This window comes from Syngnathus leptorhynchus, chromosome 4 (assembly GCF_054491065.1).
Source record: "Syngnathus leptorhynchus isolate UIUO chromosome 4, UIUO_Slep, whole genome shotgun sequence".
NCBI lineage: Eukaryota > Metazoa > Chordata > Actinopteri > Syngnathiformes > Syngnathidae > Syngnathus > Syngnathus leptorhynchus.
The window spans coordinates 626979-649602 of NC_141198.1; the positions used below are offsets into that span (position 1 = coordinate 626979).

Below are 22624 nucleotides of genomic sequence, written 5' to 3' on the forward strand. Positions count from 1 at the left end.
CGGACATTACTGAAGAAAGGAAGCTTTTATACACAAACCCTCATTATGGGGGGGACGGAAAAATTGCATATGATGCCGCTTTTAAGTTAAAGGCAGTCGATTTGGCTCTTCACGTAGGAACTAAGGCTGCTCATGCATGCACTGTAGGTTTCTTCCGGTCACTAGGGGGCACTGGGCTATTGCTGATGACATCATATTGCTTCACTTTTTTCTTTCTTTATTTCTCGGTCACGTCTACTCTGGAGCTTTACGTGTAGCTCGCTAGTTCAATTAACTTAGCGCTTTGAGCATGAATAAAATTACCATGAACAGACCCTCATCAAGGAAAATGCCTGAAGAAATGCATAAAAGCTACAACGAAAGAGAGACTGGGAAAGTGTGTCAAAGTATATCTGACGCTATTCCGATCGGACACTGAGGCGGAAGACTGGTTTCAGTGCACAGGAGGAAGCTGAAGACGGTTCTCAGTGACTTTAACTGGTATGTTTTTTTAAGCAGTCCTGTTAGTGCTGTGCTACCGTGTTGCTGCTGAGTTGTCGCCGCGTCTCAGTGACGTTTGCCGGTATGTTCTTTTTTTTTTTTTTATCCAGCCCTATTAGTGCTGTGTTACTTCCGTGTTCCTGCTATGTTACTGCCGCGTCACAGGCATTGCTTGGAAAGAAAAGTGAAGGTATGTTATTAAAACTTTGAAAACTCTTTCTGTGTTCCGTCTTTCTTTGTAAATAACTCGCGGGCACATGCAGCTTTTAATACGGTGAGGCCTATGTATGGAAAAAAACAAGATTTTGCCCCAATTTTTTCTGGTGAGGCTTCTAATCAGATGAGGCTTATAGTCCAGAAATTTCGGTAATGCTATTCTTGCGGACTTACCCACACCTTCCTTTTTGAAACAAAAACAGTGAGGCACTTTGTTCATTTTTAGCTGGTAATGATACCGGTTACAATATCATCTGTGATGGTGATTGATAGGTATGCACAAGTTGCTGCATCGCTTGATCAGCTCGAAATATTGTACTGACCTTTCCCGAACAGCTCACACTAAAGCAGCCCGGATTGATGCTGTGTAGAACTTCTTTGATTGATTCTCGTATCTGGCACGTGCCAGGTTAATGCTAGCCATATCATATGAGCTCAAAGTGCTCCCAAACTTAATAGTTATAATAATTTAAAGTAGTGCTTTCCAAATAATGGGCTGCAGGTGTGCAATGCCGAGGGGGTACGTGTGACCCCACGAAACATATTAATTAGGATACAATATTTTGCAGAGGTGTACTTCTTACAATTTTATAGACAATACTATTTATAGTCACTGTGAGTTGGGGAGGTATAACAGAAAATAATTGAGAAACACAATTAAAATTCTTAAAATTCTAGCCAAGATTAAAAATAAATTTTATCCAGCAAGCCTTCAACTTTTTTTCGTCATTAGACCAGATTGAGCAAAAGTGTATCTGCCTCTAATGCTAGTTTTGTTCAACTTCGTGAGGAGAGTTGCCCTCGAGGAGAGGAAACTTGGTAGTACAACTGATAACTCTCATTGTCGTATTGCAGCCGCCTAATGCCTCACAGTGGTCACGATATTGAATGAGAGAACAGAACTTCGCACAACTACAGATAAATAGAAAATTCAGCTTAACTGATAAGACATCGGTGGTCACAATATTGAATCAGAGAACAGAACTTCAGACAACTACAGATAATGGAGAGGGCCAAAAAATGGCACCAAAAAGCTAATCATAGTCTGCAGATTGAGAGTGGTGAACCATACATCCACACTATGGGGAGAGATTTGTGCCAACAATATTTACACAAATATATGAGATTTCCATTGTTTTTCTGATCCACCAATATATTTGTGATTTTCACGTGTTTTCCAGGTACAGAAATACATTCGTGATTTTCACGGTTTTTTGTTACATAAATATTTATCCAATCGAAAAAATATAGGATATTTTGACGTTTTTTTTAATTCCACAAATATGCACGATTGTCCACGTGTTTCTTTTTTTTATTGAGGTGTGTGTTGTATGTATTTGTCATTTTTATTTAAATATTCAATTATGCGTGTGAATCGTCAAACACACACACGCTTGCATCTGTATATTCATGCTGTGCATATATCAGGGGTAATTCAAATTGGGTAACAAGTTGGTCATGGAAAACAAGCGCCAAATTATTAATGCTTGGGGTTGCAAAAACGTAAACTACTGAACAATTAGGATACGTAAACATACAACCACTTCATTCATACAAGATTTGCAATTTTTGCCATGATGCTTTTGCCTTAAAAAAAAATATCCAGTTTCTCCAATTGCTTGTCTAGCTGCTCTAACAGCCGGAGTTATGTTTGACCCACTGCGCCTCCTCACAGGAAACGGTCCTGTCAGACTCCACTGTAGCCATTTGGCGAATGGACCGAGACGGCCATCTAACGGTGAAAAGCGGCACTACGAGATGTCCTTCAGTTAAGATATAAACACAGTGGGTTAATTATTGCACTGGAAAAAAGTTTAGCGTTTGCTTTATTTGTAATTTTTGTAGACTTTTGAATAATCATATTGGATTATTGCTCAACAACGTGACATGTTTCTATGTAAACATAATAATAAAATTAAATATGATAAAAAAGAAGTATAGAATACATATCCATCTATTCGTCATCCATTTTTTGTATGGATTATCCTCGCTGGGTCACGGCTGATAATGGGTTTTTTTCACTCCCCCCATTTTTTTTAAAAATCAAACTGATTTCAGATATTCACATATGTATTAAATTTTAACTTGAGTATTGTTACAGACCAGACATTACCCAATTTGTCCCAATTATGGATGCGCAACTAACGGGGATTTTATGATTGTTACCATTTTGACACAGAAGTTGTCATATCCCAATAGGCACACTCACCCATCCTGGGAAGGATGACCAGGTTGGAGCTCGATGACAGAGGTCTCGGAGTATCCGAATGATGATCACGCATGACTGCAGTCCATTTGCTCTAGCCTTGTGATATAATAAAGTTACATTTATGTGCTAAATCAAGGGTGAGTTGTGGGTAGTCAAATCATTCGTATAGGTCCAACCACTACTGTTCATAATGGAAGCTTGAGTATGGTTTAAGGCATTAATGAGCCATCAAAGTTTGCAATCAGCTGCCATTGCCAGTAGCCCTGTACCTCACAGTTAGTAAGAGAGTTCAAAGTTTGCAAGATGCACAAGAAATGAGGACTTCCTTGCCATCTTCTAAACCCTGACCCAAGGTTTGTCAAGGAAACCCTCAAACATGTATTTCAAAATACAAGAGTTCTTTTGAGAGAGAATGGAGACTGAAGGAGCTCAGGATGTCTGCAATAATTTACCTGTGATTTAGCACAGGAAGTGGTAACACAGCAAACGTATCAGGTTTTCCTTTGTCTCTCAATCCCCATTTCTTACATGTAGTAGAATAAAAGATACAAACACTGTTGCACAACTTGGTGCAAGGTATCGTGCAGCCTTATGGAATCTTTTGCAACTACACTTGAAATGGTAAAACTAGAATGCCAGTTTTTATATTTAGTGCATCAAATGCTCACAAATCAAATTCTTTAGAGGGATTTGTTTTTAAATGCTTAATGGATATTTTCATCAGTAATGGAAGATTCAAATGTGTACGAACATAATAAATTAAACAAATAATGCATCTCATAAGGCTACAATAATAAAATAAAATGATGTTCCGAACCTGGAACCACTTAGCGTGGCGCAGAGCAGCCAGAGCGTCAAGGCATTTTTGCCTGTCCAAGACGTCCGCTGGGTCTTTCACCAAACCCGAAGTTACATCTAAAAATGGATTTGAAGTGTCAAAATGTTGATGAGGAATGGGTGTTTGACCAGGTCAGCAAGGCTGGCAAAGAACAAACACATTGCCACACATACCAGTGATTCTTTACAAAGCAACCTACATTTTTTTTCCTTTTACAAGTTTCTTTAAACTTAATACTATGAACAACTTTAACATGAACATTCTGACTTACTGGATGGGTACACACTAAACACACACTGTACAATAAGTCATTTAATTTAGATTTTGTCTTTGATTCAATATTGTGGATTGCTTTATTTTGAAACCACCACAATCTTGGCTATTAGTCCACACTAATTAAGGCTGACACTACATGCAGCCATTACCATTTTATCAGGTAATAGATTTGTTGAAAAGTCACTTTAGCTAAGATATTTTGAGAAGTACTTGACCTCCAATGAAACATTGGGAAGATGATGACTCTTGATGACCATTAAAAGGAGTTGCAAAGTGAAGTTAAAGGTCAAGAATCATGACAGCGACCTGATAAAAAGCAACATGGCAATGGTAGGTGTGGCAACATTTTTGGGGTGTGGAAAAACCTTGGTCAAAAATCCTTCCGGAGTTCTTGGGCCCTATTAAATCTGATGGGAGAAACCAATAGACAATTTCTGTTTATTTTGGTCAAAGGAATAAAACGGGTCATTTTGTTGAATATGTGAAGACTGTACTATGATAAACAAGAAAAACCAAATAGCGATGAGTGCTGAGGGAGAGAAAGCAATGCCAGCAATCAAGAGGTTAAGAACACAAAAATACAATTTGTTTCCTGTGGAAAAAAGAAATAACATCTCTGCCTCATTTGGTGTGGGGGTAAATCTTATCTGCCATGATTCAAATGTTGACAAATAATATATACAGTGATCCTTCGCCACTTCGCGAGTCACCTTTTGCGATTGCGCTACTTGGCGGGATTATAAGTGACGGGAGAACGACATTTAACTATCTTGATAGTGTGGGGCGTGCCTCTGAGCAATGTGCGTCACTATGAACAAGCGCGGCAGCCAGCTTGTTTCGAACGAAGCCGGACAACCATGTGCAACACGGACTGTTTATTTAGGGAACGCGAAAAAAGGAAAAGGGAGGCTGGAAGGTCAGCAGAGCAGGTGCACGAGGCGACTGACGAGCCGGTCAGCGAGCTCGCGTCGTCGTGGCATCTTGTTCCACAGCAGATCAGGCAAATGGGAATCAGGTGGTAGGCATGCGGGTGTCAAGGCAGACAACCAGCCAGGCGTATTGCTCCAAACCGAATCAGGCAAATGGGAATCAGTTGGCAGGCGTGTGTCAAGGCAGACAAAATGGCGACGACTGACCAGCGTCTATATACACGGCCTAATCAGCAGGTGACACAAGACAGGTGGTGGCGATCAACGTCAATTAGCATGCGTCGCTGTATTGGCGACGCAGACCCCCAAAGTTTAGTGCGGAAGGGGCATCAGCCGACCAACAGGGCGAAAGTGGAGACGTGACACAGCCGTGCACTAAGGACAAATGCACCGCCGTGCAGAAGGATTAGGGACAATGGCAATGAGCCCTTATAGCGTGCATTTGACCAATGTGCTTCACTGAACACAAGTGCTGGGTGTGCGGCTGGCTGCCTCGCACGTAGGTAAAAAGCACTGCTGTCCAGTAGTTGGGACAGCGGCAATGAGCCCTGATAGCGCAGGGCGTGCCTCTGAGCAATGTGCATCACTGCAGATGTGATTGAGTTCAAATGCAGACGGCAGCAGCCGGCCAATTGTGAGGGAAGCATAAGGAGTAGGGACAAGTGACAATACCATGTGTTTACTGTTATTTACTGTAAAGGTACAATACATGCACTGAACAATGTAGTAAGGGAGGGATTTGGCTGCGGCGTCGGTTTGGAGGAAAAAAGGTGGTTCATAAGTAGATCGGAGTATCCGAAAATAGATAAGTAGATGCAAAAAAATTATAATTTGTAATGCTCCAGTTCGTATCTCGAAAAAGTTTGTAAATATAGGCGTTCGTAATTAGCGGGAAAACGAGGAATCACTGTACAACAAAATTAAGTTTAGTTTAGTGTAATAACAACAACGTAAGGTTTGTTCTACTAATGATTATTATTATATATAATATATTAATAATAATAATAATAATAATAACATTGTTAAAATACAATCAGAATCCCTGAGAACACAGGAAACAAAATTTCACCAGGGTATACAGTATAAATATACTTATCACAATGCAAACACTGATCATGCTTTGCTTGAAAGGGATAGTCTGAGAAGAGTTAAAAGAGCGGAAAGACAAAGAGCAATCCTGCTGGCAGCCTCTTTTGCTTTAATTTTCAAGTGATCTCTCACGCAATTCTATGTTCTTTATAAGGCTCCCACCTAAATATAATAATTTAAATCTTTTATGGTTTTACAAACATTTACGTCAACAAAGCCTGAAAGAAAGAAGTTTTTTTTTTTTTTTTTACTTTAGAAGCCAGGTGTTTCTGACATGAGGGAAACATATTGCCAGGATGCTTCTTTAAGGCCCAAAATATTTATGGGGATGCCAGCAGCACAAAACTCTCAGTGACAAATCGAGACACTGGAAATGATTCCATCGGGAAATAGCAGAGGCAATATAAGGATATATAACCTAAACAGCTATGGTTTTTCCAACCTCCATCCCGGCCATTTTCCTCTCTGATTACAGGTGAAGTCAAAGTGATGGTCACTTGCATCTTTGGCTCTGTACAGGATGTAAGAATGATGGCTGCTTCTTGGAGAGACCCTTTAACATCATATTTTTCTGGTGCTACTATCTAGAAAGACAAAAAAAGCACAGAGAGAAGAATGAAAACCAGTTAATGGATAGCTAGGGAGACAAAGTAATCATTCATACTCAATTGCCACCATAAAAGGTACAGAGTTTTTTGTACCGTGTGCATAGTGCAATGATATAGATATTTATCATAAACAAGGCTGAATTTGCCTCATTGACAGTCGCTGTGGTGTCAATGGTTATACATTAATGAACAGCTAACACACATCGATAAGAGGCTAAAGCTAACTACGGGACTAAATAGTACCATAGATAGTAGGGGTGGAGCAATCCAGCTACTTAATAACAAAATCAATGTGCCTGCCCCACAATCCAGCTACATCTTGAGTTGCACTTGTTTACATTGATGCTGGCCACACATCGATGTGTCATTTTTGAGTTATCAATCGATATAATACAAACCGGAATCAGTTGAAGTTGGGAAATTGTGTAAAATGTAAATAAAAAAAATACAACGATTTGAAAATCCTTCAAATATTCAATTGAATACACTACAAAGACAACATATTTAATGTTCAAACTGATAAACTTAATTGTTTTTTTACCAAATAATGATTAACTTAGAATTTCATGGCTACAACACGTCCAGTAGAAGTTGGGAAAGGTGGCAAAAAATACTGAGAAAGCTGAGAAAAGCTCATCAAACACCTATTTGGAACATCCCACATGTGATCAGGCTAATTGGGAACAGGTGAGTACCATGATTGGGTATAAAAGGAGCCTCCCCAAACATGCTCAGTCATTCACAAGCAAGGATGGGGCGAGGTTCACCACTTTGTCCACAACTGCGTGAGAAAATAGTTGAAAAGTTTAACAACAACATTTATCAAAGGAAAATTGCAAGAAATTTAGGGATTTCAACATCTACGGTCCATAATATCATCAAAAGGTTCAGAGAATCTGGTGAAATCACTGCACGTAAACGCCACGGCCGGAAACCAAGACTGAATGACCGTGACCTTCGATCCCTCAGATGGCACTGCCTTAAAAACCGACATGAGTGTGTAAAGGATATCTCCAAATGGACTCAGAAAACCACTGTCAGTAAATACAGGTCGTCACTACATCAGTAAATGTGGGTTAAAACTCTACCGTGCAAAGCAAAAGCCGTTTATGAACAACATCCAGGAACGCCGCCGGGTTCTCTGGGCCCAAGCTCATGTAAAATGGACTGATGCACAATGGAAAAGTGTTTTGTTGTCTGATGAGTCCACTTTTCAAATTGTTTTTGGAAACACTGGATGTTGTGTCCTCTGGACCAAAGAGGAAGCGGACCATCCTGACTGTTATCAACGCAAAGTTCAAAAGCCAGCATCTGTGATGGTATGGGGGTGCATTAGTTCCCATGGCATGTGTGACGTACATTTCTGTGACTGCAACATAAAGGCTGAAAAGTACATATAGATTTTGGAGAAACATATGCTGCCATCCCAAGCGACATCTTTTTCATGGACACCGCTGCTTATTTCAGCAAGATAATGCAAAGCCACATTCTGCATGTTACAACAGAGTGGCTTCGAAGTAAAAGAGTCCAGGTTCTCCCCTGGCCCGCTTGCAGTCTAGACTTGTCTTCCACTGAAAATTTGTGGCGCATTATGAAGCGTAAAATACGACAGGGAAGACCCCGGACTGTTGAACAACTGAAGCCAAGAATGGGAAAGCCATGAAATTCTAAGTTGATTATATTTGAAAAATAAAATAAAGTTTATGAGTTTGAGCATTAAATATGTTGTCTTTGTAGTGTATTCAATTGAATATAGGTCGAAAAGGATTTTCAAATCATTGTATTTTGTTTTTATTTACATTTTACACAATTTTCCAACTTCAACCAAATCCGGTTTGTAAATGAAATAATTTCAGACTCAATATTCCTAATAGCCTTTTATTTCATGGTCATCTGCCCACATACTTGTGAAAACTAAAATGTAAATTGGCCACCTGTGAGTGTGGAGGTGGTAAGCCTTTGGCACAATTGTTTACTGTTTCCAAAGACCAACACAGCAGTAGGTTAATTGAATGTGAAAATATTGTTTATGACCTGTATCTATTTTTGTGTTCCACAAAAAATGATGTTTAACACTGTTCACCTTTATGAAGTACTTTATCAAAAGGGATTATTTATATTGATTTTTCAATGCATAAAAGAACAAGCTTATTCAAATAATAAGAAAGCACATGTTTAAAAAGAGAACTAGCTACTTCTGTTGCACTTTGTTTATACTAGAATATTAATACAACTTGCATGTTGTGATTTTTTTTTTTACAATTTGGAATTGGTAAAGATTAATTGGTTTCAAAATAAAATCCAGTGAAAACAATATTTAGAGTTACCTTTTTGTTACTATATAAAAGTATTGTACGATATTGCCTCTATCGAGTATCAAACTATCACTTCAGAAAGGCGATATTTGTTGAATCGTTAGTCGATACGTGGTATTGTATGGTCAAAAAAAGTTAATAACATAGCCACACGTCTTCCTAAATGTCGCACAAAAAAAGTAGTTTGGAAATTTGGACAGAAAAAAAAAAAGATTTCTTTTGGTTGACAATATTGAACTGCAAGCACTACTGTATTTTCATAGTTTGGCTGGGGGTGCGACTTATACCCAGGAGCAACTAATGTGTGAAATCATTAACATATTATTATATAATTTCACATGTTATTTTCACATGAAACCGCATGAATGCGCTCTAGGCCTGTGGAATAATTGGAATTGCAACTGACGAGGAGTCTGACATAAGCCACGTAGAAGAAGAAGCGCAGATCTTCTACCTCATGAGTTAGTAGAGTTGTTTAAAAGTGATACAGAGGATAAAGACTTCATTGGATTTAGTGATATGGAGTGACACGGATGGTTTGGTAAACTTGTTAGCATGTTATTTATGCTATAGTTATTTGAATAACTCAATATGTTACATCAGGCACATTCTCTGTGTTATGTGTCACGTAACGTTAGCATAGCGTACAATTATTCAGCCTGTTGTTGCCTCTATTGTAATTTTAAATTGCCTTTTAAGTGGACATGTCTGTTCCTGATATTTCCCTCCAAAGTGCGACTTATACTCCAGTGCGACTTTTATGTCTTTTTCTTCTTTATTATGCATTTTATGACTGGTACAACTTGTACTCCGGAGCGACATGAAAATACGTATTCAGACGAAAATACGGTCATTAAAGTTTTCAGTTCACAAATAAATCAAATGAGAAATGGAAAGACAGTACTGTTAGCTGTTTTGGGAGGAGTTCCACAATTCGTGTAAGGAGACTTTTTGTGGGCTTCTCTGAGCAGAGCAGGACTAAGTTGACATTCTTGTCACCCCGAAGAAGTAACCCTTTTGCCAGGACGCCCACTCTCATCACACCCTTCAGGGATCTATGTGGATACAAAAGACAGAAAACAGCAATATTAATACAGCATTAAATTGAAATGAAAAATATATACTTCATTAAATTAACGGGGAACTAAAATTATTTTTCTAAAAGAATACATTGTACAATGTGCCAGCACAGGTCAAAGGATCGTAATTAAATATGATTGCATTTGTTGAATAAGAAACAGGATAATTAATTAACTTTAGACGGTCGCCACATTTGGTGAAATTGTCATCAGTTGCAGATCTCAAGTGACTTTGAAACTATAGTTGCACTTTGCCTGGTAATACAAGGCGTTTGAGTAAGCCTGATTTGTCAAAATCAGATCAGTAGGAACGGCAATTTTATGACATACATTACCGTATTGGCCCGACTATAAGACGGTGTTTTTTTGCATTAAAATAAGACTAAAAAAGTGGGGGTCGTCTTACATTCAAGGTCTAGACATTATACCCATTCACAACGCTAGATGGTGCCAGATATCTTTAAAGCAAATGCTGAACTTAGCTCCCCAGGCCAAAGCGAACCCCTGTCACAAAGAAGAAAAATAAAAATAGCGGTAGCAGTTTGCATTATTTTTTATTCAGTAAAGCAATTAAAAGTGAAGCACGTCTTCCCTCCTGTGTTCTGACCGACACCCAAGGGCGAAAAGACCATAACCATCCGAGCCAACCCCCTCATACAGTCCTCAGGCTCCCCAACAATAGTGGTAGCAGTTTGCATCATTTTATTGCAATGTTTTTCCTTATACAGATTTGTTTCAAGACTACAGTTACAGTTAGAGTTCACTTTGATGGTTAATGCAGTTATTGCAATTTTGTTGTTTTATCACAGTAGATTGGTTTATGTCATGGGTAAATGGAGCTGGGTGACCAAATGCAGCGTGGACCAGGGTTTATTGAACAAACTCAAAAGACAGACTATAGAAGCTCGATTAGGGACGAGAATAGCTGAACAGAAAGACAAAACAAAAACGACAACAGATGAGACTACAGACAAGAGATGAGAATAATCCGACCAATTAAGCGACCAGCGCTTGGACCAACCATTGCCGGCTCCCGCAACTGCTGCATGGTCGCCACAGAGCTGGGCTCCAGCGGCACAAGACGCACGGCCGCCCCCCGACCCAGTTTCGACGGCGCGGATGCTGCGGCCCCCACCAGTTCCGGCAGCGCGGATCAAGCGGCTGTCACCCAGTCGGCCTTCGGCGGCGTGTGACGAGCGGCCGCCACCCGACCCAGTTCCAGCGACGCAAGACGCACAGTTGCACCCCAACCCAGATCTGACTGCGTGGATGCTGCGGCCTCCCCATTCCCTCACGAGTTCCGGCGGCGCGGATCCAGCAGCCATCACCCAGTCGGCCTTCAGTGGCGCATGACGCACGGCCACCACCCGACCCAGTTCCGACGGCGTGGATGTTGCGGCCGCCACCACTTCCGGTGGCACGGATCCAGCGGCCGTCACCCAGTCGGCTTTCAGCGGCGCAAGGCGCACGGCCGCCCCCCGACCCAGTTCCGACGGCACGGATGCTGCGGGCGTCACCAGTTCAGGCAGCGCGGATCCAGCAGCCATCACCCTACTGTCACGACACCTGCGTGAAGCTGGCCCCCCACCCCACGCAAAATTTAAGGAAAATAGTCTGTTTCATTTGTGCTGGTTTGTGCCGTAAAAAAAATTGTTTGTGCAGCAATGATTTTCGAGTGATAAAAGATTATTTTATAGGTCATCCAGAGTTCACCCAGCCCCCCCATCTGCTCAAAATGAGCTCAAAATGAACCCAAAATGGTACCGTTCGTTTGTGCTAGTTTGTGCTACTCTGGTTTCGTAGATATTAGACATTTATTTTATAGCGATGATGTCACCCAGCCCCCCATTTTCCTCCAAATGGACCCAAAATGGTACCGTCCGTTTGTGCTTCGTTTGTGCTGCAAACCCATTCCAGCTTTCAACTCTTCATATTCTTCCACGCTATTCCTCAAATTCCCACTTCCCAAAAATTCCGCATTTTCAAATTTGAAATTCCACCAAATTCCACCAAATTCCACCAAATTCCGTTATTCACCTCTAAATTCCACGTTTTTCAACCCATTCAACCCATTCCAGCTTTCAACTCTTCATATTCTTCCACGCTATTCCCCAAATTCCCACTTCCCAAAAATTCCGCATTTTCAAATTTGAAATTCCACCAAATTCCACCAAATTCCCCAAAATTCCGTTTTTCACCTCTAAATTCCACGTTTTTCAACGGATTCAACCCATTCCAACTTTATTCACCTTATGCTTCCCATATTCACCCCCTTGACCCCCACTTCCACTATGTGGCGGCCATCTTGGATTGACCCTAAAGTGACCCCAATGAGCCCTGATTGTATCGGAAGTGACCCCAGGGACCCCCCCGGAAGTGACACCCAATGAACCGGAGGTGACCCCCAATGAACCAGAAGTGACCTCAGGCAAACCGGAAGTGACCCCAAATAGACCGGAAGTGACCCCCAATGAACCAGAAGTGACCTCAGGCAAACCGGAATTGACCTCAGGCAAACCGGAAGTGACCCTAAATAGACCGGAAGTGACCTCAGGCAAACCGGAAGTGACCCCAGGTAAACCGGAAGTGACCCAAATAAACCGGAAATGACCTAAATAACACCGGAAGTGACCCAAATCACACCGGAAGTGACCTTATTGCAACAAAAAGTGCCCCAAATAGCTACATTTTCGCTAACTTTTTCAATTTTTGTCCGATTCAACCCGTTTCAACATTTAACTCCGAAAGTGACAATTAGAAAGCCGTATATTTCGTTTCGTTCCAAATTTCAAAACTTTTTGGCGCAATTTTTTTTTCAAATTCCCATTCATTCTCAATGGGGATTTATTATTTGCTCTAACTTCCACATTTTTTAACCGATTCAACCCATTCCAGCTTTCAACTCTTCATATTCTTCCACGCTATTCCCCAAATTCCCACTTCCCAAAAATTCCGCATTTTCAAATTTGAAATTCCACCAAATTCCCCCAAATTCCGTTTTTCACCTCTAAATTCTACGTTTCTCGAGAAATTCAACTCATTCCAAAATCATTCCACAGTATTCCCCCCCAAAAAATATTTAGCTTCTTCGCCTTCACACGCAATTTCTCCAGAAATTGCAAATTCTAGTTGTGTGAAGGCGAAGGCCTTCACACATATGTTATTCTACTCCATTCACTTTATTATTATTATTAGTGTGAAGGTGAAGACCTATAACCTATTGTTATTCCTGTCCTTTATTATTATTTTACTTATTCTGCCTGTTTTTTCGCCGCTTAACTACTTCCACATACTTCAACCAATTCACTCCATTCCACTTTTCACTTATTCCAAATATTCAGGAATCGCGCGCTCAAATTTTATACATTCAAAAAATTTTCCGTTTTCACAAAATTCACAAATTTCCGGCAATTCTTGCCCCATTCATTCTTAATGGCAGATTCAACATTTCACATTTACGATGTTCCAGTTTGAAATTCACATAATTCAACACATTCAAATCACATTGTGGACATTCCCAAACTTGGCAAATTCAAAAATTTCACATTTTCACGTTACAAATTCTCACAAAATTTCACAAAATTTCCTTTTTCACTTCTAATTTCTACATACTTCAACCGATTCAACTCGTTCCAACTTTCAACTGTTCATCTTTTCCCTACCTATTCCACACGTTCCCTTTCAGCAAAAATTTCACATTTTTCAAATTTGAAATTCAACCAAATTCTGCAAAATTCTCGTTTTTCACCTCTAGTTTCCACATTTTTCAACCGATTCAACCCATTCCACTTTTCAACTCTTCATATTCTTCCTACCTATTCCCCAAATTCCCACTTAACAAAAATTCCACATTTTTTAAATTTGATATTCAACCAAAATTTCCTTTTTCCACTCTAATTTCAACATTCTTCAACCGATTCAACCCATTCCAATTGTATTCACTTTGTTCAATTTATGCATTTTCGCTAACTTTTTCAATTTTTGTCCGATTCCACCCGTTTCAACATTTAACTCCGAAAGTGACAACTGGAAAGCCGTATATTTCGTTTCGTTCCAAATTTCAAAACTTTTTGGCGCAATTTTTTTTTTAAATTCCCATTCATTCTCAATGGGAATTTATTATTTGCTCTAACTTCTACATTTTTCAACCGATTCAACCCATTCCAACTTTCAACTCTTCATATTCTTCCTCCCTATTCCCCAAATTCCCACTTCCCAAAAATTCCGCATTTTCAAATTTGAAATTCCACCAAATTCCCCAAAATTCCGTTTTTCACCTCTAAATTCTACGTTTCTCGAGAAATTCAACTCATTCCAAAATCATTCCACAGTATTCCCCCCAAAAAAATATTAAGCTTCTTCGCCTTCACACGCAATTTCTCCAGAAATTGCAAATTCTAGTTCTTCTTCTATTTTATTCTCCGCGATTTCTGTCCTTCTTCTTCTTCCACACAATTCAACCCATTCACTCCATTCCACTTTTCACGCATTCCAAATATTCCCGAGATGAGCGCTTCCATTTTTTGTATTCCGAAAATTCTCAGATTCCGCAAAATACCCAAATTCCCGACAAATGTTTCCCCATTCATACTCAATGGCACATTCAACATTTCACATTCACGTCATTCCAGTTTGAAATTCACGTCATTCCAGTTTCAAATTCACGTCATTCAGCACATTCACATCACATTGGGAAAGATTCTCAACATTCCCCAAATTCCCACTTCCCAAAAATTCCGCATTTTCAATTTTGAAATTCCACCAAATTCCCCAAAATTCCGTTTTTCACCTCTAGTTTCCACATTTTTCAACCGATTCAACCCATTCCAGCTTTCAACTCTTCATATTCTTCCACGCTATTCTCCAAATTCCCACTTCCCAAAAATTCCGCATTTTCAATTTTGAAATTCCACCAAATTCCCCAAAATTCCGTTTTTCACCTCTAGTTTCCACATTTTTCAACCGATTCAACCCATTCCAGCTTTCAACTCTTCATATTCTTCCACGCTATTCCCCAAATTCCCACTTCCCAAAAATTCCGCATTTTCAAATTTGAAATTCCACTAAATTCCACCAAATTCCCCAAAATTCCGTTTTTCACCTCTAAATTCTACATTTCTCGAGAAATTCAACTCATTCCAAAATCATTCCACAGTATTCCCCCAAAAAAATATTCAGCTTCCTCGCCTTCACACGCAATTTCTCCAGAAATTGCAAATTCTAGTTATTATTATTATTGTGTGAAGGCGTTATTCTACTCCTTTTACTTTATTGTGTGAATTCGAAATCCGAAAATTCTCAGATTCCGCAAAATTCCGACAAATTTTTCCCCATTCATTCTCAATGGCACATTCAACATTTCACATTCACGTCGTTCCAGTTTGAAATTCACACCATTCACCACATTCACATCACATTGGGAACGATTCTCAACATTCCCCAACTTCCCACTTCCCAAAAATTCCGCATTTTCAATTTTGAAATTCCATCAAATTCCCCAAAATTCCGTTTTTCACCTCTAGTTTCCACATTTTTCAACCGATTCTACCCATTCCAGCTTTCCACTCTTCATATTCTTCCTCCCTATTCCCCAAATTCCCACTTACCATAAATTCCACATTTTCAAATTAGAAATTCCACCAAATTCTCCAAAATTCCACCAAATTCTCAAAAATTCCATTTTCACCTCTAAATTCCACATTTTTCAACCCATTCCAGTTTACAACTCTTCATAATATCCTCCCTATTCCCCAAATTCCCACTTACCAGAAATTCCACATTTTCAAATTAGAAATTCCACCAAATTCTCCTTAATTCCACCAAATTCTACAAAATTCAGTTTTTTTCCTCTAAATTTCACATTTTTCAACCGATTCAACCCATTCCAACTTTATTCACCTTATGCTTCCCATATTCACCCCCTTGACCCCCACTTCCACTATGTGGCAGCCATCTTGGATTGACCCTAAAGTAACCCCAATTAGCCCTGATTGGACCGGAAGTGACCCCAGGTAACCCGGAAGTGACCCCCAATGAACCGGAAGTGACCCCCAATGAACCGGAAGTGACCTCAGGCCAACCGGAAGTTACCCCAAATAGACCGGAAGTGACCCCAATGAACCGGAAGTGACCTAGGGCAAACTGGAAGTGACCCCAAATAGACCCGAAGTGACCTCTACTAAACCGGAAGTGGCCCAAATTGAACCGGAAGTGACCTCAATGAACCGGAAGTGACCTCCGCTAAACCGGAAGTAGCCTACATTGAACCGGAAGTAACCCAAATAAACCAGAAGTGACCTCAGCTAAACCGGAAGTGGCCTACATTGAACCGGAAGTGACCCAAATAAACCGGAAGCGACCTCAGCTAAACCGTAAGTGGCCTAAATTGAACCGGAAGTGACCCAAATAAACCGGAAGTGGCCTAAATTGAACCGAAAGTGACCCAAATAAACCGGAAGTGACCCAAATTGAACCGAAATATTTATATTTATTCGAAATTCCACCAAATTCTCCGAAATTCTGTTTTTCACCTCTATTTTCCATATTTTTGAACTGATTCAACCCATTCCAACTTTCAACTCTTCCCTATTCCCCAAATTCCCATTTCGCATAAATTCCACATTTCCAAGTTTGAAATTCCACCAAATTCTCCGAAATTCCGTTTTTCACCTCTAATTTCCACATTTTCCACCGATTCAACCCATTCCGACTTTCAACTCTTCATTTTTTTCCTCCCTATTCCGCAAATTCCCATTTCCCATAGATTCTACATTTTCAAATTCGAAATTCCACCAAATTCTCAAAAATTCCGTTTTTCACCTCTAAATTCTACATTTCTCAAGAAATTCAACTCAAAATCAATCCGCAGTATTCCCCCCCAAAAAATATTCAGCTTCTTCGCCTTCACACGTAATTTCTCCAGAAATTGCATTTTCTAGTTTTATTTTTAGTTTACAGAAAACTTTCACTGCGGGAAATGGCTTTTACTACGAGGATATTTCTGTAATTGTGTTTTTATCGAGCTCATTGATTAATTTCCTTGTTATCAATAAGCAATATCAATATGAAAATTTTTTTCAATTATATCTGACGTCTGTTCCAAAACATTAATTAATGCAACAATTAATACATGTATGTGAAATTTTCAATTGGCCCGAGGCAGAGAGAGAGTCAGGAAGGCTGAGTCCCTCTTCAGCAGCAGTCTCAAGATAAGCCATGCCACAGGTCTGCAGGACAGCAATGTTTGCACAAACAAGTGAAACTTGCCTTGTTACTTGTTGGCTTAAACTGGAGTACTGTGAGGAGCATTGTTTTATCAAATAAACACTTGGGATATTCCTCTTTGCGCTCTCAATTACAGTGGAGATGTGGCATTGTGCATCAATGTGGAGAGCACCAGAGGTCAGGGGGACAGGTTTGAATATTTCCCCTAGCAGTTCTGCCCTCTGTGAGGTTCACACCCTGTGTTGTGATGGTTTTCACCAAGATTATGCATTATCATCATGCATGCTTCTCTGACAGCATCTGCACGACTGGGACACTGGAGCTGGGATGCCCTGTCATAACACCCTGATACAGGAAGATATGGCCAGACATGCTATTCGGTCTGATTAGTTTTTTAACTATTGAGCCAGTTGCATCAACACATAATATTGGGTGAGATTTCTTTAAGACCTTGTACACATGCATTTGTGTTTGACTCCAATAGTGACAGAAAAACTTGTCAAGTCCAATGTCTTTGATGCTGTCACTGTGAGGTGCACTGTATTTCAACATCTGCAATGAGAAAATGGGATTTTTGTCACCTAATGCCAAATATTTTTTCTCTTGCTTTGCCTTGCACAGGTTGGCCAAATTTGGGTGGTGGCTTGGCTCAGAGTCTCCGAAGTCCATCAGTTTATTTGCCTGTGATGCTCGCCATACATGTGGTTCCATCCTGCTCTCACAAAATTCCTTGTACCTGCACACACAACTGTCCAGATAGAAACCGCTTTGAGCTACCAGTGTGTAGGGAGTCATCACTGTTCTTAAGGAAACAGTTTAATATTATTGGGCTGTTAATTTCTGGCTCTCCGCCACAATTAATGTTGAGAAGGCCATGACACTCCTTGCAGTATCCTCTGATTTCGATATAATTATTTGAGACCAATGGATAGAGACCTTGGCTCTTTTAAAAACAAAAGTGCAAGGAATTTTGACTGTTTTCCAGATTTGTTCATTTGTGATGTGGGTCCAGGTGCCAGCTTCAAAATGGTATATTCTCTTTTTTGGGTTCGACAGTTTTTATCTTTGTATTTAGCCTTTTCCGGAATAAATTCCATCCAGTTGTCAAAAGGAATATGAAGCTGGAATGAAACGTGGTGTTTTTAATTCTATATTGTATGAACTCTTTTTTTTTTTTTTTTACTTACATTGGTTGTTGGTGACTTCCCGGAAAAAACGCTTTCTGTCACTCACTGTTATTAAATCTTCGGAGATAGTTGTGCATTTGTCCCTTGAAAAAGTTGCACGTCTTTGTTTTTCGCCACCCTGTTGCCACGTCTTACCGGCCTGCAGAGGTCACTTTGCATGGTAATTAGTTGGATAATACATGTGTAAGGATTGAGTTATCAGGATGTCAAGTGAAAAATTGTTAGAATAAAATACATGACGGGGTTAATGAAGATCTATGATTTTAATCATGAAAAATTGCAATGGCACAAACAAATGGTTAATTAACGATCTATGGAGCAAGGATTTGACATCTCTAGAAAATAATATTAAATAAATGACAAATTGAATGATTCACTGAGCGCAAACTAAATTTTCTGCGGCACAAACAATCGGTACCATTTTGGGTCCATTTGGAGTTAAATGGGGGCTGAGTGACAACAAATGAAAAGTTTTGACGCAAAAACTAGCACAAACAAAGCACAAACGAACGGTACTATTTTGGGTCCATTTAGAAGTAAATAGGGGGCGGGGCTACGTGACGTCATCGCTATAAAATAAATGTGTAATATCTACAAAACCACAGCAGCACAAACAAAAATCTTTGCAGCACAAACGAAGCAAAAACGACCGGTACCATTTTCGGTTCATTTGGAGTAAAATGGGGGGCTGGGTGACGTCATCGCTATAAAATACATGTTTAATATCTATGAAACCGGAGCAGCACAAACGAAACTTTTTGCAGAACAAACCAGCACAAACGAAGCACAAACGACCGGTACCACTTTGGGTCCATTTGGAGTAAAATGGGGGGCTGGGTGAACTCTGGATGACCTATAAAATAATCTTTCATAACTAAAAAAACATAGCAGCACAAACGGCAATTTTTGCAGCACAAACCAGCACGGTTTATATATATACACGTGTGTATGTATGTGTATATATATATATATATATATATATATATATATATATATATATATATATATATATATATATTGATATACATATATATACACACTGAATGTGTGTACGTACACAGGGCATGTGATGCGTCAGTGCAGTAGTGTTGGAGTAGTAGTGCCTGTAGTTTGTGCATGCTGTATGCTGCTTCTGCTTGCCACTTTTCTGCTTTCAGCTACCGCCACCGGCTAGCCCTCTGTTTCCGGGGGTGAAAAGAGGAGCCGAGTGCATAAGCCTCCTCCGCCGGTACACAGCCTCTCCATTGCCAAGACTTGCACACGCCTCCTCGTGGCCACACACGGTAACTGGCACCTTGCGGTCCCAGGCTAAGTTGTGCAGGATCTCGGAGCAGCAGTGGGCCCCAGAGATGTGGCATGTAGGCCCACCGGTGTGTGGACACGCCCTACTGCCCATCAGCCACTGTCCCTGCTGTGGGTAAACAGCCCCAGCTTTGGGTAAATAGTGAAGACCTTAACGGCGGACCAGGCGGAGGATGATGGCTGACCTAAGGGGAGGCGTCACAACGGCTGGGAAGGCGGATGAAGGCTACAGCACAAAAGGGTCACCAGTCGTCTTGGTCTCCTTGCCACTGGATTCTGACCCCAATCTGTCAAGGACAGTGTGGTGACTGTCTGTGCACCAGTCTCCCCACGTTAAACAAAGTCACGCACAGGCGTCTTTTTCAGGGAATCCATTTTACATCCCAGATTAAAGTCCTGTGGCGACCAGTGAGTGGCAACGGGGGCAGGATTGTGAAGTCTGGAAGCCCCTAGTCACAAGCTGGCACATCAGGCGGTGGATGTTAGATGATCGTTGGGCTCTTGGACCGAGGCAGAAAGAGCTCTTGGGTAGCTGCATCCACGACTGAGCAGCCCTTTTTAGGATCCACTCTGCTCACCCCTGACGGGGAAGGGGCTAGAAAAGGTGCCCTAAACATAGCCTGCCTCAAACCTCCCGACTGGATTACCGCGTTCAGAGGGATCACCAATATGCGGTGAAAAACACAGAAACATGAATTTTGGAGCATGGAATGTGCGCACACTAATGGACAGTGTAACCAGAGACAGGCCGGAGAGGAGAACTGCCATCATTGCCATGGAACTGAGAAGATGCCGGATTGACATAGCTGCTCTTTCAGAAACCCGATGTGCAGAGGAAGGTCATCTGAAGGAAGAAAAGGTGGATACACTTTCTTCTGGAAAGGAAAGGCCACAGATGAGCCTAGGATCCATGGGGTTGGCTTTGCCATCAAGAACCAACTGATCAGTCATCTCTCTGAACTCCCGGTGGGAATCAGTGAGCGCCTGATGACCCTCCGTCTGGTGCTGGCTAACAACCAGACGGCAACAGTTCTTAGTGCTTATGCACCTACCCTCGTTTCCGATGAGGAAGAAAAAGAGGCCTTCTATGCCTGTCTGGATGAGGTATTGTCAAAAATCCCCAAGGAGGACAAAATTATTATATTGGGAGATTTCAATGCCAGAGTGGGCCGTGACCACCAGCTCTGGAAGGGCACCATTGGAAAGGAAGGCATTGGAAACATCAACTCCAACGGGGTTTTGCTTCTTAGCAAATGTGCTCAATACGACCTTACCATCACCAATACCATCTTTCGCCCGAAGAACAAACTCAAGGGCTCATGGAGACACCCTCGCTCTAAACAATGGCATCTTATTGACTATGTCATTGTCAGAGCCAGGCATCAGCGCGACGTGAGCATCACAAAAGCCATGATAGATTCAGAGGCCTGCTGGACAGATCACCGCCTGATACGATCCACAATGTCCATCAGACTCAAGAGGAAGAGGAGACTGCAAAAGAAGTTGAGCCGGCCGAGACTAAATCTTGAGACCCTGAACAAAACTTCCGCCCTGCAGCTGTTTCAGACCTCTCTTGGAGAAAGCCTCAATCAGGAATACCCTGACGACATTGAAGAACACTGGAGCCTGCTCAAGTCTTCCATCCTTGATACCTGCAGTGCCACTCTCGGACACAAGTCCAGAAAGCATCAGGACTGGTTTGATGAGAATGACACAGAGATAGAACAGCTCATCTCCAAGAAAAGGGAAGCCTTTCGTGTCTGGCAAAATGACATCACCTGCAAAGCAAAGAGACAGGCTCACTCCAAAGCTAAGGCTGACGTCCAGAGCCGGGTCAGAGATTAAAAACACTTGGTGGACTGAAAGGGCACTGGAAATCCAGAGTTTGGCAGACTCTGGTGACACCAGAGGCTTTTTCAGCGCTACTAAGGCTGTCTACGGGCCAAGCCATCGCGGCCAAAGCCCCCTACGCTCCAAAGACGGGCAGGAGCTGTTGAAGGGCAATGAGCCCATAAACAACCGGTGGAGAGAGCACTTTCAGGAACTCCTCAACCGTGACAGCACAATTCAGTCAGATCTTCTCAGTCATATCCCTCAGAGTCCCATCAGGGAAGACATGGGTGAGCCTCCCACATTAGCAGAGGTCCAAGACGCCATCAGGAGCCTGAAGAAAAACAAGGCCTCTGGGCCAGATGGGATCCCAGCCGAGGTCCTAAAGGAAGGTGGACCAGAGCTCCAGCGCCACCTCCATTCCCTCTTTTTGAAGGTCTGGGAAAAAGAAGTACTCCCCTCGGAGCACAGGGACGCTCTGATAGTGCCCATTTTCAAGAAAGGGGACAAAGCGGATTGTGGGAACTATAGGGGCATCTCGCTCCTTTCAACAGTTGGCAAAGTACTTGCTCGTGTTCTTGCCAATCGCCTACTGCCATTGTCTGAGGAAGTTCTCCCAGAATCGCAGTGCGGTTTTCGCCCATCTAGAGGCACTGCAGACATGATCTTTACAGCACGCCAACTCCAGGAGAAATGCCGTGAACATAAACAGCCTTTGTTCATGGCTTTTATAGACCTGACAAAGGCCTTTGACACGGTGGATCGCCAGACCCTCTGGAGCATCCTTCTGAGGTATGGTTGCCCAGATAAATACGTCAGAATACTGCGATTATTACATGACGGAATGACAGCCACAGTGCTCAACAACAGCTCTTTGACTGAGCCTTTCACTGTAGAGACAGGGGTCAAACAGGGATGCATCATTGCACCCACCCTGTTCTCTATCTTCATTGCCACTATACTCCATCTCATTGACAAAGAACTACCACACGGAATCCCAATTTGGTACAGAACTGATGGCAGGCTCTTCAACCTTAACAGG

General features: G+C 41.4%; 1 protein-coding gene across 6 annotated transcripts in view; it reads right to left on the reverse strand.

Annotated features, from left to right (window-relative positions):
• The window catches only part of zfr (zinc finger RNA binding protein), a 95841-nt gene that overhangs the window by 10568 nt on the left and 62649 nt on the right, over nt 1–22624 (reverse strand). For 2 of the 6 annotated variants that reach the window (XM_085909765.1, XM_085909760.1), the window contains 5 exons: nt 9865–10015; nt 6456–6621; nt 4385–4426; nt 3723–3820; nt 2906–3001 (listed from right to left, as the gene is read on the reverse strand). In XM_085909765.1, the coding sequence (XP_085765891.1) occupies nt 2906–3001; nt 3723–3820; nt 4385–4426; nt 6456–6621; nt 9865–10015 (553 nt within the window). The remainder of the gene's footprint in view (nt 1–2905; nt 3002–3722; nt 3821–4384; nt 4427–6455; nt 6622–9864; nt 10016–22624) is intronic. The other 4 variants (XM_085909762.1, XM_085909763.1, XM_085909764.1 and 1 more) reach the window with 4 other exon arrangements.